The 18498-nt window shown below is 59.1% G+C and overlaps 3 protein-coding genes across 4 annotated transcripts in view; 1 reads left to right on the forward strand and 2 right to left on the reverse strand.

The window, feature by feature from the left end:
- Positions 1–18498, forward strand: part of TLE5 (TLE family member 5, transcriptional modulator) — a 392013-nt gene that overhangs the window by 253039 nt on the left and 120476 nt on the right. The gene's annotated exons all lie outside the window — the stretch shown is intronic.
- Positions 1–18498, reverse strand: part of NCLN (nicalin) — a 353563-nt gene that overhangs the window by 20374 nt on the left and 314691 nt on the right. Inside the window, exon 2 of the mRNA XM_050770374.1 lies at positions 4625–4920. Coding sequence (XP_050626331.1) covers positions 4625–4808 — 184 coding nt within the window. The 5' untranslated portion in view covers positions 4809–4920. The remainder of the gene's footprint in view (positions 1–4624; positions 4921–18498) is intronic.
- Positions 10574–12143, reverse strand: S1PR4 (sphingosine-1-phosphate receptor 4). The gene has a single exon (XM_050770598.1). The coding sequence runs from the start codon at positions 12093–12095 to the stop codon at positions 10941–10943; it is 1155 nt and encodes a 384-aa protein (XP_050626555.1). The 5' UTR covers positions 12096–12143; the 3' UTR covers positions 10574–10940.

An 18498-nucleotide genomic window follows, 5' to 3' on the forward strand; every position in this document is an offset into this window, starting at 1 on the left:
CCCAAATGTTAAAAGACAAGCAATGATCTAAAAAGTCTCAGCGCCGCACAGGCCAACCCGACACCATGCAAAGCACAGAAGCAGACCTGACACAGGAGGGCCGGGTGCGGGCCTGACATGGGGGACCAGGGGCGGGCCAGCGGGGCCTCCCATGTGAGACCCATGCAGGAAGCACTCAAAATCCCGATGCCCAGAGCCAACTCCGGCGTCCCCGTGGGAGCCAGCCCCACTCTGAAGGTGGATGCTGGGGGACCCTCATTCTCTCATCTCCCCACAGACGCAGCCTCTTCCCGGGGCCTGCGCTGAGCCTTGGGCTTGGGGCCAGGGCATGCAGGAGTCCCCAGCTCTGCTGTCCAGCAACGCACTGTCGGGGAAGCAGCGGGAGGGAAGCAGCCTGCTCCAACAGGGCGTCCGATGGGCTGAGCTGGGTGTGGGGGGTGGACACGGAAGGGACACAGATCCCAGGTGGGAATGGGCAGGGTCGCGGGTGCAGCACAAGGAGGTGGGCACAGAGAACCAACTCCAAGGCCTGGGATAGAGGAGCCACAGGTGGCCACACCCCCAGGCCGGGCAGCCTCACCCCTGTTCCCCTCTGAGCCTGATGTCACCAGGCCTGCTGGGGGCCTTTCCTCTTCCCTTGGGAAGCCCCTCAGGGAGGTGGCAGCAAAGACCTTGAGGGAGTCCTTGGGGCTCCTGCAGTGCTGGGAGCACCCCTCCCCTGCACCCCACCTGTCCCCACGTGTCCTGGCCTCCCAGGGGTGGCTCGAATGCCACCTCTTTGGGGCCAGGGGATGAGGCCCACTGGCAGGCACCCCACTGTTCTCTGGGCCTCGAGTTCCTACAAGCGGGACGCAGGACATGCTTTAGGGAGCGAGTGAGGCCGGAGAAGGGAAGGAGCAGCGGCAAGTCAAAGGAATGGGGGTGGACGCCAGCACCCTGAGCTCCCTGAAGGCCACGGCCTCCCCTTTAGGATGAAACCCCGTCCATCTGGGCCCCGCCGCGTGTCAGCACCAGCCAAGGCCATGCTGCCCTCCGGATCCCAGCCTCCGCTCGCTTGGGGCCCAATGGCAAGGGCTCTCTGTGACCAAGGCCCATCTCCCCAGGAGCAGAGATGGCCTTGGGTGGCCCCAGCCTCCCTCGAGGGCCAGGGTTGGGCCAGGTGGCCACAACCTAGTGTGGACGCAGCCCTCTGTGGAGGTGAAACCAGCACCAACTCCCTCAGACCTGCGTCTGAATGGGCAGAGGCCACTTGTGGTGGACGCCATGGAGGGCACCGGGCATCCCGAGAAAAGTCACCAGTTCGCGTGACAGGACTGGACCTGAACAGTGGCCTGGGCCCCTATCTATCTATCAAGGGCCAGACGGCCAACCTTTCCCCTCTCAGGCCACAGGGCTCTGGCACAATCACTGAGCTCAGCTGTTTCTGCATGAAAGCAGCCAGAGACAAGATGCCAATGGACGGGCATGACTGCATGCCAATAAAACTTTATTAACAACAATAGGCGGAGGGCCAGACGTGACCTACAGGCTGCAGTTAGCCGGCTGCCAGATGAAACAGTTCTGGCACGTCTGATGGACCTGACGGATCCTGGGAGCTGGGCACTCCAAGGGGTGCTAAGGTTCCCACCTCATATGGGCCGTGAGCTCAACGAGCCCCACCTGCTGTGAACGGCAGCAGAGCTGAGAAAGCCTTCACCCAGCAGGGCCAGAGTCCACTCACAGGAGAGGGGCGCTGCGCACCTGGCCAATGAGACCCGGATCACACCCAAACACAAAGGGCACCGCCCCACCCTGCGTCTCTCAACAGCAGCAGGAAGGAAACTGGGACAAGAATGCCCAGCGAGTAAGGGTTGCAGCTCCTCCCGGTGGGGGGCCCAGGGGTGAAAGCACGCCGGGAAGATGGTGGTGGAGGGTGGCCTCAAACACAGCACGCTGGGGCATCTCAAGGGCCTGTCCTCAGCAGGGCTCTGGTCCAAACCACCCGCAGTCTCTCAGGAGCGGCCACAGCGACACAGAGAGGTGTGCTGGCCAGGCCTTGCCTACCCTGCGAGAGCTGGGCTGTGCTTCCCAGGGCGCAGATGAGGAGCACGAGGCTGAGGCAGGGCGGCTGCCCCACGGGCTCCTCCACTCACCCCTAGAGCCCACGGACCAGCTGGGCGAATGCCAGATACAGGGAAAGCTGGGCCCAGCTTCCTCACCAGGAGAGAGAAAAGCTGGGGGCCAGGGAGGAGGGTACAGGGGAGAAGAGGCCAATGAAAAGGAAAACTCGGAAGAAAATCCAGGATTGTGGGCAAAGGCCCCAGGGAAGCGAGGAAAGAGAGAAAGGACTGCAGGGGAAAGGGAGGGAGGCGCCGCCAAAAAGGGGCCGAGAGAAACGGGGAAGGAAATGGGGTGAACGTCAGGAGGCTGCGGAGAACAGGAGGCCACACAAGGAAATGGAAGGGACTCCAGGAGGCTGGAGAGGGGTCCGTCCTGCTGCGGAATGGCAGGACACCTGCTCACTCAACAGCCAACATGCATTCCCTGGGTGGGCGCGCGGGGGAGAGAAAGGGGGCCCACACCCACCCAGGGACAGTGTAGGAGCCACTGGATCCCACCTATCCGGGGGTGCTGGAGGGAGGCCAGGTAAGCTGGGGGCCCAGGCAGGAGACGCCAGGAGTGTGAACAGGGCCTCAGAAGGGCCTGGAGGAACAGGGTATCTCGAGCTCTAGGAGTGTGATCTTTGGAATATAGACTGCCCTGGAAACCCCACGGGAACTGCTACGAGAGCCGCAGCCACGTGTGTCTACTTGGGTTTATCACCCTTAAGCAGCACTGGAAATTCTGCCCCTTAGTTGCACAGGCCACGTTTCGGGGGCTCAGCAGCCTCCTGTGGCTGTTGGCTCCTGTGCCAGGCAGCAAAGATGGAGGCGGTTCTACAGGATGGTGCAGATCAGGACCCTTCCCCCGGGAAAATCCCAACCAGTGTGGAAAAACGCGGTCATTGCATTAGGAGCCCCTGGCCTGCCACTCCAGCCCCTCCAGAGCCTGGGGCCTTGGGTTTACACCACCACTCTGGCCCAAGGGCGCTTCCCCTGGACACCGTGGACATTAGGACCAGATCGTTCTCTGGGGTGGGACCGTCCTGGGCACTACAGGGAGTTGAGCGGCGTCCCTGGCCTCCACTCACTCCATACCAGGAGCACCCGCAGTCGTGACAACCACAGATGTCCCCAAACATCACCCAGCGTCCCCTGGGTTGACCACAATGGCTCTAAATGAAAACATCGTAACTCTCGGGCAAAACAGGACCTAAGGCCAAAGTCTGGTTCCATCTCCAGAGATGGGCTCCCCAAGGGCTGCAGAGGCTGGGGTCCCCGCACCTCAGGCTGAGTCTGAGATGTGACGAGAGGACCAGTCCAGGAGAATCTGAGCTCGGAACTAAGGGGGCCGGGAGAACATGTGGACGGGACTCCTTTACAGGAGGGGCCAGGTCTTGACTTCCAGGGACCTGAGGGACCAGGCTGAAAAGAAAAACCAGGGACCAGAAGGTTCTGGAATGCCAGGGACAGCTATAGCCAGGAAAAGACAAGGGAATGTGGAATGGTCTGGACACTGGGGTCAGGGCCACGAGAGGGGGCGGGGCTGTTGAGTAGGAGACCTGCAGAATCCAAGGGCAAGGGGGGCTCCGCGGGTGCGAATTTGGAAGGGGATGAGGAAATCCTGGAAAGATGGAACAAGTGGGGTTCTGGGAAGCGGGGGTGAGGAGGCTGAGCTGAGGGGGTGGGTGTGCATCAAAGGCGGGACAGAAAGAGGGTCAAAGGGAACCCCAGGCGAGTGGACTGAACTGGGGATGTGGGAGGAGGCCAGGGAAGCTGGGCTACCAGATTCTGAAACCTGCCTCACGAACTGGGACCTGAGAGCGTCAGGCGTCTAGGGAGAAATGGGCCCTTGACGTGGGGACCGGTGACCAGAGCGAGAACACTTAGAGCGGGCTTGAATTTGGGCACTGGACAAAATGCACTTGGCACCCAGGGAGAGAGTGGGGAATGCTGGATCACCGGGTCGGATGGTTCAGCCTGACAGAAATCAGTGTGAGGACCTTCAACTCCAAACGCAGTCAGCTAAAGGCGGGAGGCCTGGGAACACGGACGCGACCCAGGGGATCCGGAGACCAACCAGATGGTCTCCAGAACAGGGCCCTGGGCGCTGGAGGTCAGGACGGGAGCGTCTGCTCAAGTGAGCCCGGACCGGGAAGCCGAGGGGGCCGAGGGGGCCGAGGGGCCCAGGAGGGAGAAATTCGGCAAGGCAGGTAGACGCAGGCCCGGCTGGGGACAGGAGAGAGGGGACCTGGTGCTCCAGGGGCGCGAGACGCTTGGCCCGGCCACGAGTTCTGGGGCAGGGAGCCCCGGGCAGGGGCCGGGGACTGTGGGAGCGAGCGTGGGAGTTTCCTGGGCGCTGGGCAAGGAAAGCCGGGGTTCCAGGGCAGCCGGGGGTCCAGGACGTCAGGGCTCTGCCTCGCCTGGGGCCTGAGCATGAGTCGGGCGGCCCAGGCTGGAGCTGGGGATCGGCCTGGGGCTGGCCGGGCCGGAGTGGCATGGCCGGGAAGCCCGGGGAGCCCCGAGGGTGGGCCGGGGACACGCACCGTAGGGCTGGCCCTGCAGGTCGTACTGCTGCATGCGGTACACGGTGAACTCGTGCGCGGCGTCGGCGGCGGGCAGCGGCGGCGCCACCAGCAGTAGCACGGCGGGCAGGAAGACGATGAAGCCAAGCGGCAGGCACGACGCCTTCAGCATGTTCTCCAGCACCTCGCCCGCTTCCTCCAGCATCCTGGCCGGCGGCGGGGCCGCGCGGGGCGGCAGCGGGGACGGGACGGCGGCGGCGGCAGCTCCCGTGGACTCACCTCGGCATGGGTAGCCGCCGGGGTCCTACGGGCGCCGCGCCGGGCAGCCCGCACTAGCACTGAGGTCCTGCGGGCATCGCCGCGAACCGCCCCGCCAGCCGCGCTGCCTGTCGGGAATTGTAGTCCATCCGGCGCTCGAGGAGCCCCATGGGAGTTGTAGGCCCACTCTGGGACTCCCAGAGGATGCAGCAGGCTGTTCGGCTAATACTGCTGAGGTTTCACATAAACTCCCAAGTCAAAAATGCAATAAAATGCTTTTAAAAACTATTTCGCGATATCACTATCTTAACCCTGTCTTTGGCGTAGGAGGAATTGGGGTGAGGGGCGAAAGGTGCGTACAGGACGCAACCTTCCGACCTGGAAGGAAATTGGGGCTAAAGGGAAAAGGAAGTGCCTTCTGGCGCGCTAGGTCTTCTGGGAGTTGTAGTCCCATCAAACAAACACAAAGGGTCACGGGAACTGTAGTCTTCCTGGCAGAAATTGCTGAGAAAAACAAAAATCACTTAGGACTCCCAAAGATGTAGATGTCAAACTCCACGAGGGCAAAGACTTTTGTCTGTTTTGTGCATATGATGTATCCTCGGCACCTAGCACAAGACCTGGCGCACGGCGGGTGGCCTATACCATTTTTGAATGAATGAATGAAAAATAAAAAGTCATGATAGTCAGTTCCTGAGGGAGGCCGCAGTGGGTTGTGGGACTTGTAGTCTGGAGCCCGTGGTTTGTGCGGGGATCCGTGGCAGGTGTTTATATTTATCTTTATTTATATCTGGGGCATACTTATACTAAGAAAGTATTTGTTACTCATCAGAAATTTAAAGTTAATTTCTGGGTGTTCCATGTTGGTCTTTTTCTAACCTGCCAACTCTGAGAACCCAGTGTCTCAGGGCGAGAAGTAGCTAAGGAACGTCCCTTTGTACAGATGGGCAGACTGAGCCCCAGGGTGCAGCAGACAGTAGCTCTGGCTCTCAGCACATTATCACCCCAGACTCCGTACAGCTGCCTAAGGAGCCAGGGTTTCCTTTCTGTCCCAAGTGAGAAGTGGCATTTGTGCTGATTAAGAGCCTGGGCTCCAATCCCAACTCCTCCGTTTCCCAGCTGTGTGGCTTTAGGCAAGTCGCTTCGCCTCTCAGAGCCTCCGCTTCCTCACATGTAATGATAAAGAATCAAGCACTCTCCCCTCTAGCACCGTGTGAGGATTCTGTTTATTTATTTATTTATTTATTTTTGAGATGTAGTCTCTGTCACCAGGCTGGAGTGCAGTGGCTCGATCTCAGCTCACTGCAACCTCCGCCTTCCGGGTTCAAGCGATTCCTGTGCCTCAGCCTCCCGAGTAGCTGCAGATTACAGGTGTGGGCTGCTGCGCCCGGCTGGAAAGGGAGTTTCTGAGCGTGCTGCTGGATCACTGAGCACCTACTGTGTGCCAGGCCGTGTGGTGGGTGCTGGGGACACAGCCAGGACCCCGGCAAAGTCACGATATCCACCGACACGGAGCTCGAAGTCCGAAGGAGGAGATGGATTGTGTGACCGGGGCGATGGGAACTGGGATAGAGGACACACAGGCAGCTGGGGGAAGCCCAGAGGAGGCCTAGGGAGGAGAGGAAATCAGGGAGGCTTCCTGGAGGAGGTGACACTTAAGCTGAAACTCAAAAGATGAGCAGGGGCAGTCAAGTGAAGAACGAGGGGAAGCTGTGCCCAGTAAAATCAGAGCTGTCATACAGGGAACGCAGGTAGCTGTGGGAGCCTAGAGGAGACCTAGGGAGGAGGAGAAATCAAAGAAGGTTTCCTGGAGGAGGTGACACTAAAACTAAGGTACAAAGAATGAGCAGGCAGAAGTTGAGTGATGAATGAGGGTAGGTGCGTGCTAACAAGGCCACTCTATCAGGGGCAACAAAGGTTAAGCGAAAAGCCCCCAGATGGGAAGGACCAAGAAATAATTCAGCTCAGCCAAAGCAGGGCAGAGGGGGCAACAGGGTCAGCCAACACGGGACCAGAAGGCAGACAGAGAGCTCTGGGCCTGCCCAGACTCCACTCATTCCAAATTCCACCAACACCCCACCTTGCCTGCTGTGGTCCCCACCACACACACAGAGAACGGGAATCAGGAAAAGATAAGAACTACCCTGGCTCATCATGCCTGCAGAGGGCTGTTTGGGACTTCACTGGTGAAATGGCCGGCCACAGTTCCATCTGTCTGCAATTGGCCAGCCATAGTAGCTCATGCCTGTAGTCCCAACACTTTGGGAGGCTGAGGCAGGATGATCACTTGAGCCCAGGAGATCGAGACCAGTCTGGGAAACATAGCAAGACCCTGTCCCTCTCTTTTTTTTTTTTTTTTTTTGAGATGGAGTCTTGCTGTGTCACTCAGACTGAAGTCCAGTGGCACAAACTTGGCTCACTGCAACCTCCGCCTCCCAGGTTCAAGCGATTCTCCTGCCTCAGCCCCCCAAGTAGCTGGGATTACAGGCATGCACCACCACACCTGGCTAATTTTTGTATTTTTAGCAAAGATGGGGTTTCACCATGTTGGCCAGGCTGGTCTCAAACTCCTGACCTCAGGTGATCCACCTGCCTCGGCCTCCCAAAGTGCAGGGATTGCAGGGGTGAGCCACGGCGCCCAGCCCCATCTCTACAAAAAATATAAAAATTAGCCAGGTGCAGTGGTGTGCACCTGTAGTTGCAGCTACTCGGAAACCCAAGGCAGAAGGATCACTTGAGCCTGGGAGACTAAGGCTGCAGTGAGCTATGATCACACCACTGCGCTCCAGCCTGGGCGACAGAGCAAGACCCTGTCTCTAAAATAGAAAAGAAAATAAAGAACTGTCCCCTCAAAATCTACATGATCACATCATGACCCCCAGGACCTCAGCATAGGATGTTATTTGGAAGATAGGGTTGTGGCAGATGGCATTAGTTAAGATGAGGTCATACTGGAGCAGGGTGGGCCCTTAATCCCATATGACTGGTGGCCTTAGAAAAATGGGGAAATTGGCCGGGCGTGGTGCTCACGCCTGTAATCCCAGCACTTTGGGAGGCTGAGGCAGGCAGATCAGCTGAGTCAGGAGTCCGAGACCAGCCTGGCCAACACGGCAAAACCCCATCTCCACTAAAAATACAAAAACTAGCCAGGCATGGTGGTACCTGCCTGTAATCCCAGCTCCTCGGGAGGCTGAAGCAGGAGAATCACTTGAACCCGGGAGGTGGAGGTTGTGGTGAGCTGAGATTGCGCCACTGCACTCCAGCCTGGGCGACAGAGCGAGAGTCCATCTCAAATAATAATAATAATAATACATAAATAAATAAATTTAAAAATAGGAAAATGAGCCGGGCCTGGTGGTGGACTCCTGTAGTCTCAGCTAGTCAGAAGGCTGAGGTGGGAGGATCACTTGAGCCCAGGAGTTTGAGACCAGCCTGGGCAACTTAATGAGACCCTCGTCTCTTAAAATAAAAAAGGTTGAAGGAGCTGGGGGAGTTTGGACACAGACCCAGGGAGGACACCTCATGGAGATGGAGGCAGAGATGGGGGTGATGCTTCTCCAAGCCAAGGAACATCAAGGATGCATGCCACCAGCAGGACCTAGGAGAGGCCTGGGCAGATCCCCATCAGCCTCAGGAGGACCCAGCCCTACTCACACCTTCATCTCAGACTTCCGGCTCCCAGAATTATGACAGCAGAAATGTCTGCTTTTCAAGCGTCCCCATCTATGAGACTGTCATGGCTGCTCTAGCAAATCGATACACTGACAGACTAAATTTGTAACTTTCATTTCATTTCTTCTTTTTTCTTTTGGTTTTGTTTTTGTTTTGTTTTTTGAGACAGAGTCTCACTTTGTCACCTAGGCTGGAGTGCAGTGGCGCAATCTTGGCCTACTGCAACCTCCGCCCTCCGAGTTCAAGCGATTCTCCTGCCTCAGCCTCCCGAGTAGCTGGGATTACAGGCGCCTGCCACCGCGCCCAGCTTATTTTTTGTATTTTTAGTAGAGACAGGGTTTCGCCATCTTGGCCAGGCTGGTCTTGAACTCCTGACCTCGTGATCCACCAGCCTCGCCCTCCCAAAGTGCTGCGATTAAAGGCGTGAGCCACCATGCCCAGCCTAACTTCCATTTAATTTCAATGAATTTTTTTTTTTTTTTTTTTTTTTTTTTTTTTTTTTTTTGAGACGGAGTCTGGCTCTGTCGTCCAGGCTGGAGTGCAGTGGCCGGATCTCAGCTCACTGCAAGCTCCGCCTCCCGGGTTTACGCCATTCTCCTGCCTCAGCCTCCCGAGTAGCTGGGACTACAGGCGCCCGCCACCTCGCCCGGCTAGTTTTTGTATTTTTTTTTAGCAGAGACGGGGTTTCACCGTGTTAGCCAGGATGGTCTCGATCTCCTGACCTCGTGATTCGCCCGTCTCGGCCTCCCAAAGTGCTGGGATTACAGGCTTGAGCCACCGCGCCCGGCCGAATTTTCTTTCTTTTTTATTTTATTTTATTTTTTAGAGACAGGGTCTCTGTCATCTAGGCTGGAGGGCAGTAGCATGATCACGGCTCCCTGCAGCCTCGACCTCCTGGGCTCAAGTGATCCCCCCACCTCAGCCTCTCGAGTAGCTGGAACCACAGGCACGCACCACCATGCTCGGCTAATTTTTTTAATTTTGGAGGATTTTTTTGTAGAGATGTGGTTTCACCATGTTGCCCAGGCTGGTCTCGAACTCCTGCGTTCAAGCAATCCTCCTGTCTCAGCCTCCCAAAGTGCTGTGATTACAGGCATAAGCCACCATGCCCAGCAAGTTCCATGAATTTTTAATAGCCATGTGTGCCTCATGGCTGCTGTATTCGTGGGTAAATGGCCCCTACACACCGCATTCCCCATCGTGCAGTGGAGAAATCATGACTTAAAGCAGAGCTGCCTGAGCCCAGGAGGCGGGTGGGGTGGATGCTGACTGCCTCTGTCCAGACACTGGACTGGACGGGGCTGGCTTGGTCCTGGGAGGAGGTGGGCGAGAGCTGTCTATGAGCTGCAAGTGCTGGAGGCTTCCAGATTCACATCTGCACTGAAACTGCGGCTACCCACCCCATGGGGCTACCGAAATACAAACAGATTCAAATTCAACACAACCTACACTGCGAAATTCAGTTCTCTGCTTGCACTGTAGCCCCGTGGGGCTGGTGTCTCCCGTACTGAATGGTGTGGAGCTGGCACGTCTCCCCTGGAGTTTCACGGGACACGCAGCCGTCAGCCTCTGTGGCTGGTGCTGAGTGCGAACCGGCAACCTTGTGCTTCGGCTTCAGTGATTAAACCATTTTACAGACGGGGAAAGCTGAGGCCGTTGGTGCTGAAGGGGATGTGAGGGAAGATCCCCCAGGCCAGGAAGCCAAGGCGGCCGCCTCTGCCGGCCCCCAGACTGGGTTCCCAAAAGATGCAGAGGCCAGAGCCGGTGCATGGGCCCTGCCGTTTCTAAAGGGGAAGTGAACAAGAAGAGGCGGGGTTAACTGTCACTGTAACCCCCACTTCCTGCAACGCCCAGAAGTTGTTCACACACGCACACTCTCCACCCTCACAGCCACGCCTCCAGGGCGCTGGCCCGTGGCCCTCTCTAGGCCCGTGGCCCTCTCTAGCCAAGACACACCTAGCTGCCCCCAGATCCACAGCCCCCCTGAGCCACGGTCCGCGCACATGCACACACCGGGGAATAAGAGGCTGCAACATCACATACCATGATCGAACTTCAATGTTGCCAGGGCATGCATCCCACAGTCCACCCCTTGCAGCCTGAGAGCCCTACTGAGGCCCAGAGAGGGGCCGGGACTTCCCAAGAATCACACAGAAGCGGGGGTGTGGGGAACCCCCTCGCCCCCACACCAGGGCACTCTCTGCTCCTACAGGGAGGTGGGGCGGTTGCCTCCTTGTCCACGGTGACCACGGGAAGGCCCAAGAGGCCACCGGGAAGACCACGGGGGCCTGTCCCGTTGTCTGCTCCCCATCCAAGCGAGGCTCCGTGTACACGGCTTCCTGCACCCCAGGAGGGCCTGCCTGGCACGTACCCGGTGGCTGCACCGTCCGCACGCAAGGCTGCAGTCTCAGATGCTCCGCACGCTGGAGATGCTGGACAGGGGCTCCCGCATCCGAAAGCTGAGTGACCGGGAGCCCCGAAAGCTGTCCCTCGGCCTCAGAGAGCTGTCGGTGGTGGAAGTTCCAGAGTGAGCCTCGACAGCCCGGGCCAGGCAGTCCCCGGGACCTCGCATGCCCAACCGGAGACACCCGCAGCAGAGGAAGCCGAGCACGGCTCTGCACACCTCCCTGCTGCGGAAGGAGTAGATGATGGGGTTGACCGCCGAGTTGAGGACGGCCAGGGCCAGGATCCAGTCCATGCCCCGCAGGTACTCCTGGGCCCAGAGGTTGGAGCCAAAGACGTCGGCCAGCAACAGCCCAAAGAGCGGACCCCAGCACACCAGGAAGGCCAGCAGGATCATCAGCACCGTCTTCAGCAGGCGGCGGGCCTTGCGTCGGGCAGCTGGGCGTGGGGCCTTCTGCCCACTGGCCTGCACCAGGCGGAAGATGGCCCCGTAGAGGCCCATGATGGTAGCCAGGACGCTGGCGAAGATCACCAGGCAGAAGAGGATGTAGCGCTTGGAGTAGAGGGGCAGAAGGCTGGAGCAGCGGTCAAAGGCGCACAGGCAGTTCCAGCCCAGCAAAGGCAGCATTCCCAGCAACGTGGCCAGCAGCCAGCAGAGGCCGATGAAGCTGTAGACGCGGCCGGTCTTGGTGGCCCCACTCTCGGCCACCGGCCGCACCATGGTGGCAAAGCGCTCCCCGGCGGTGAACAGCAGGCTGAAGGTGGAGGCGGCCAGGGCGGTGAAGAGCAGGCCCTCCCGTAGGAACCACTGGGCGGGCGCCAGGCGGAAGGTGCGGGCCCCCGACAGCAGCACGTTGGCCAGGTAGGCCGCGCCCGTGAGCAGGTCGCTCAGTGTGATGTTCACCAGGCAATAGTAGACCCAGCGTCGCGACCGCATGTGGCTCGTGATGGCCGCCAGCACCAGCAAGTTCTCCAGCACCACCAGGCAGCTGGCGGCCACCGACAGCCCCCGCAGGGCCCCAAGGCCACCGTCCTCCGGCCCCCCGCGCCCGGCCAGCCGGCCCGAGTGGTTGTAGTGCATCACGATGAGCCGGCTGTGCCCGCCGGCCGCCAGCTGTTGGCAGGACTCGGGGGCCACCGGGGTCCCCGTGGCATTCATGGCCTCCCCCGGGGGCTGACTGAGGCCCCGAGTCAGGGTGGAGCCGCCCGACTTACTGGTCTTGGTTTCCTGTTATTTGAAATTTCCTGTTATGTTCAAGGTACCCTCCAGGGTGGAGGTAAGGCCGAGGACAGGGAGGGGCACCCCAACGGTAGGCCCCCACCCAGGATCCTGGAGCCAACCTGCTGGGGCCGCCCCAGCTGTGAGACCCCCCCACCCCGACCTCTACCCCGGCTGCCTTCTTCCTGTCCTCGAAAGCCAGAGACCCGCAGGGAGCCCCAGAGCTGTCAGTCACAGAGGGGAAATGGGTCTCCACTCAGGATGGGCCACCCCTCTGCAGCCGGACGACTCCTCCCCACCAGCCCTGGTCACCCCTGAGACTCGTCTGCTCCACTGAGGTCTCCCCAGATGCTCCAAGCAGGCTCAGCACACAGCAGGTGCTTAATAAATGTCAAGTGCCTACGTGGCCTCGAGCACCGACTCATCCGACTTGATCCCCTCAACAGGGCCTGATGCATTATACACTATCAGCCCTGATGCGTTACAGAAGGGGAAACTGAGGCCCAGAGAGCCCGATGCGTTACAGAAGGGGAAACTGAGGCCCAGAGAGCCCGATGCGTTACAGAAGGGGAAACTGAGGCCCAGAGAGCCCAATGCGTTACAGAAGGGGAAACTGAGGCCCAGAGAGCCCGATGCTTTACAGAAGGGGAAACTGAGGCCCAGGGAGCCCGATGCATTACAGAAGGGGAAACTGAGGCCCAGAGAGCCCGATGCGTTACAGAAGGGGAAACTGAGGCCCAGGGAGCCCGATGCGTTACAGAAGGGGAAACTGAGGCCCAGGGAGCCCGATGCGTTACAGAAGGGGAAACTGGGGCCCAGAGAGCCCAATGCGTTACAGAAGAGGAAAGTGAGGCCGAGAGAGCCTGACGCGTTACAGAAGGGGAAACTGAGGCCCAGGGAGCCTGATGCGTTACAGAAGGGGAAACTGAGGCCCAGGGAAACTGAGGCCCAGGGAGCATGATGCATCACAGGAGGGGAAACTGAGGCCCAGAGAGCCTGACGCGTTACAGGAGGGGAAACTGAGGCCCAGGGAGCCTGATGCATCACAGGAGGGGAAACTGAGGCCCAGAGAGGCGGCCCGAGGCCCACTTTCCGCCCATGGGAGGACATGCACCTCCAGGGAGAGGGAGCCCCAGGGACAAGCTGGTAGGGTCTCAGGGCCAGGCCCCCACTTTGGGATTCATGGTTGCCTCTCCTGCCCCTGAGCTCACCCTGCTGGGAGCAGAGCTGCCGGCCCCCAGGGCAGCCCCCACCTGGGTTGAGGTGCGTAGGAAAAGTAGGGGCTTACTGGCCCCGCCCCCATGGCCCTGCTGAAGCCGGCTCACCGTGACTCAGCCTGAGGTGAGGTGGCTGTGGGTCTAAGTGGAGACACACCCTGACTCGGTGTCTGAGGGAGGAGGCAGGCTCTGCCCTGGGTCTGAGCGGGGAGGCTTGGACCTGCCTGGGGTCTGAGCGGGGAGGGTTGGCCTTGCCCTGGGGTCTGAGGGGGGCGGCTCAGACTTGCCCTGGTGGCAGAGGCAAGGTCCTGCCTTGGGGTCTGAGCGGGGAGGCAGGCCCTGTCCTGGGTCTGAGGCGGGAGGCGAGGCCCTGCCTTGGGGTCTGAAGTGGGGAGGCGAGGCCCTGCCTTGGGGTCTGAGGGGAGAGGTGAGGCCCTGTTCTGGGGTCTAAGGGAGGAGACAAGACCCCACCCTGAGGTCTGAGTGGGGATGCACGGCCTTGCCCTGGGGTCTGAGGGGGAGGCATGTCCCTGTCCTGGGTCTGAGCAGGGAGGTGAGGTCCTGCCCTGTGGTCTGAGGAGGGAGGCTCAGCCTTGCCCTGGGATCTGAGGCATGTAGGGGCTTGGACATCTTCTGTCATGGATGGACTGTGGGGTCTCTGCTCTCCAGCTCCCCCACTCATCCTCATCCAGAAGGCCCTGGGGTGTAGGGTGGTTTGAGAAATAATGCAGGCCCCAGAAGTGTGAGCAGGATCCAGGATAAGTCCCTGCTGGGCGCCTCCTCCCACCTGCAATCACCCCCAGGCCAGGCCCACTTACCACCAACCAGGGTCCTGAGAGACCCCACCTGCCCCCTGTCCCCCCAGGAGCCTGTGGTCTTCAGCCTTTCTGAGACAATGGTGTCCTTGGCCTCAGGGTGGGGGCAGCTGAACTAATTCTACCAGTAAAGTGTCCTGGGAGGGTCACGAGTGTACCGTGAGGACACAGGCATCCCATGAGGGGCACAGATGTCCCATGAGGGCTCAGGTGTTGAAGGCCGAAAGAATGAGGGTCACGATCAACTCAGTGTACATAGGATCGATATGAGTAAACAGCAAACTGTTCTCACGAAAGCAGGATGTTGGTAAACTGACAAACTGCATCTGCCGCCCACAAGGAATGCTGAGGGCAGTTGCGCCCCAGGAACAAGTGTTTCTTGCAAATAGGCAAATCTGGAGCCTGTTAGCAATAACGTGAACCTGTGATCGATCAAGCAGCTGACCAATCGTTTCCTCCTCCCTGCTCTTTCTACCCAATAAATACGAAGGGCTGTGGAAGCTTGGGGGGCTGTCTTTGCTCACTAGAAGCAGGGAGCTCTCTTCTTCCCCTGGCCCCTTCCTTTAAAACAGTTTCTTTTGTCTTAAGTTTTCATTTGTACATTTGTCCCTTCGTTCAGTCTTGTAATGATGGTCTCAAGTAGTCACAGTAGTAACCGTCGTAGTGACAGTCTCAAGTAGTAACCGTGGCAGCCACACACATGCATCCCATGATGGCACAGGTGCCCGTGAGAACACAGGCATCCTGTGAGGGCACAGGCATCCCATGAGAATGCAAGTGTCCCATGAGAGCACAGGTGTCCCATGAGAATGCAGGTATCCCATGAGGGCACAGGTGTCCCATGAGAACACAGGCGTCCCATGAGGGCACAGGCATCCCATGAGGGTCACAGGCGTCCCATGAGAACACAGGTGTCCCATGAGAACACAGGTGTCCCATGAGAATGCAGACGTCCCATGAGAATGTAGGCGTCCCATGAGGGCACAGGCATTCCAAGAGGATCACAGGCATTCCGTGAAGGTCACAGGTGTCCCATGACAACACAGGCATCCCATGAGAACGCAGGCGTCCCATGAGAACACAGGCGGCCCATGAAAACACAGGTGTCCCATGAGAATGCAGGCGTCCCATGAGGGCACAAGCATTCCAAGAGGATCACAGGCATTCCGTGAAGGTCACAGGTGTCCCATGACAACACAGGCGTCCCATGAGAACGCAGGCGGCCCATGAAAACACAGGTGTCCCATGAGAATGCAGGCATCCCAAGATAATGCAGATGTCCCATGAGAATGCAGGCATCCCATGAGAGCACAGGTGTCCCATGAGAATGCAGGCGTCCCATGAGGGCACAGGCATTCCAAGAGGGTCACAGGTATCCCATGAGAACACAGGCATCCTGTGAGAACACAGGCGTCCCATGAGGGTCACAGGCGTCCCATGAGAACACAGGCGTCTCGTGAAGGCATAGGCATCCCGTGAGGGTCACAGGTGTCCATGAGAACACAGGCCTCCCGTGAGAATACAGGCATCCCGTGAGAACACAGGCGTCCCATGAGGGTCACAGGCGTCCCATGAGAACACAGGCGTCCCATGAGAACACAGGCGTCCCATGAGAACACAGGCGTCCCATGAGGGTCACAGGCGTCCCATGAGAACACAGGTGTCCCATGAGAGCACAGGCGTCCCATGAGAACACAGGCATCCCATGAGAACACAGGCGTCCCGTGAAGGCATAGGCATCCCGTGAGGGTCACAGGTGTCCATGAGAACACAGGTGTCCCGTGAGAATACAGGCATCCCGTGAGAACACAGGCATCCCATGAGGGTCACAGGCGTCCCATGAGAACACAGGCGTCCCATGAGAGCACAGGCGTCCCATGAGAACACAGGCGTCCCATGAGGGTCACAGGCGTCCCATGAGAACACAGGTGTCCCATGAGAGCACAGGCGTCCCATGAGAACACAGGCGTCCCATGAGGGTCACAGGCGTCCCATGAGAACACAGGCATCCCATGAGAACACAGGCATCCCATGAGAACACAGGCATCCCGTGAGAACACAGGCATCCCGTGAGAACACAGGCATCCCGTGAGAACACAGGCATCCCATGAGCGTCACAGGTGTCCCATGAGAACACAGGCGTCCCATGAGGGTCACAGGCGTCCCATGAGAACACAGGCATCCCATGAGAACACAGGCATCCCGTGAGAACACAGGCATCCCATGAGAACACAGGCATCCCGTGAGAACACAGGCATCCCGTGAGAACACAGGCATCCCATGAGCGTCACAGGTGTCCCATGAGAACACAGGCGTCCCATGAGGGCACAGGCATCCCGTGAGGGTCACAGGTGTCCATGAGAACACAGCGTCCCATGAGAACACAGGCGTCCCGTGAGAACACAGGAGTCCCATGAGGGTCACAGGCATCCCATGAGAACACAGGCGTCCCATGAGAGCACAGGTGTCCCATGAGAATGCAGGCATCCCATGAGAATGCAGGCGTCCCATGAGGGTCACAGGCGTCCCATGAGGGTCACAGGCATCCCATGAGAGCACAGGCGTCCCATGAGAATGCAGGCGTCCCATGAGGGCACAGGCATTCCAAGAGGGTCACAGGTATCCCATGAGAACACAGGCATCCCGTGAGAACACAGGCGTCCCATGAGGGTCACAGGCGTCCCATGAGAACACAGGTGTCCCATGAGAGCACAGGCGTCCCATGAGAACACAGGCGTCCCATGAGGGTCACAGGTGTCCCATGAGAACACAGGCGTCCCGTGAAGGCATAGGCATCCCGTGAGGGTCACAGGTGTCCATGAGAACACAGGCGTCCCGTGAGAATACAGGCATCCCGTGAGAACACAGGCGTCCCATGAGGGTCACAGGCGTCCCATGAGAACACAGGTGTCCCATGAGAGCACAGGCGTCCCATGAGAACACAGGCATCCCATGAGGGTCACAGGCATCCCATGAGAACACAGGCGTCCCATGAGAACACAGGCATCCCATGAGAACACAGGCGTCCCATGAGAACACAGGCGTCCCGTGAGAACACAGGCATCCCGTGAGAACACAGGCATCCCATGAGCGTCACAGGTGTCCCATGAGAACACAGGCGTCCCATGAGGGCACAGGCATCCCGTGAGGGTCACAGGTGTCCATGAGAACACAGCGTCCCATGAGAACACAGGCGTCCCGTGAGAACACAGGCGTCCCATGAGGGTCACAGGCGTCCCATGAGAACACAGGTGTCCCATGAGAGCACAGGCGTCCCATGAGAACACAGGCGTCCCATGAGGGTCACAGGTGTCCCATGAGAACACAGGCGTCCCGTGAAGGCATAGGCATCCCGTGAGGGTCACAGGTGTCCATGAGAACACAGGCGTCCCGTGAGAATACAGGCATCCCGTGAGAACACAGGCGTCCCATGAGGGTCACAGGCGTCCCATGAGAACACAGGCGTCCCATGAGAGCACAGGCGTCCCATGAGAACACAGGCATCCCATGAGGGTCACAGGCATCCCATGAGAACACAGGCGTCCCATGAGAACACAGGCATCCCATGAGAACACAGGCGTCCCATGAGAACACAGGCGTCCCGTGAGAACACAGGCATCCCGTGAGAACACAGGCATCCCATGAGCGTCACAGGTGTCCCATGAGAACACAGGCGTCCCATGAGGGCACAGGCATCCCGTGAGGGTCACAGGTGTCCATGAGAACACAGCGTCCCATGAGAACACAGGCGTCCCGTGAGAACACAGGAGTCCCATGAGGGTCACAGGCATCCCATGAGAACACAGGCGTCCCATGAGAGCACAGGTGTCCCATGAGAATGCAGGCATCCCATGAGAATGCAGGCGTCCCATGAGGGCACAGGCATCCCATGAGCGTCACAGGCGTCCCATGAGAACACAGGTGTCCCGTGAGAACACAGGCATCCCGTGAGCGTCACAGGCGTCCCATGAGAACACAGGCGTCCCATGAGGGGCACAGGCGTCCCGTGAGAACACAGGTGTCCCACGAGGGGCACAGTATCAGCCCTGAGAAGCGGGGGCACCCCAGGGAGGGCAGGGCTGGCAGAAGACGGGGACTGACGGTGGCAGGTGCTGGGGTCCCATGGCCCTTCCCTTTGCTTACAGTTCAGTTCTGAAGCAGGACAGTGTCAGGAGGCTCCATGCAAGGCACTGACTGGGGAGGCGGCTGCCTTTTGTCACTGGAGGTCACCAAGCAGAAAGGGGATCTGGAGAGGGACGTGGGGCTTGGGGAGGAAGGGCCCGCAGCTGGGAGGTGAGGTCAGGAGGTAAA

This window comes from Macaca thibetana, chromosome 19 (assembly GCF_024542745.1).
Source record: "Macaca thibetana thibetana isolate TM-01 chromosome 19, ASM2454274v1, whole genome shotgun sequence".
NCBI lineage: Eukaryota > Metazoa > Chordata > Mammalia > Primates > Cercopithecidae > Macaca > Macaca thibetana.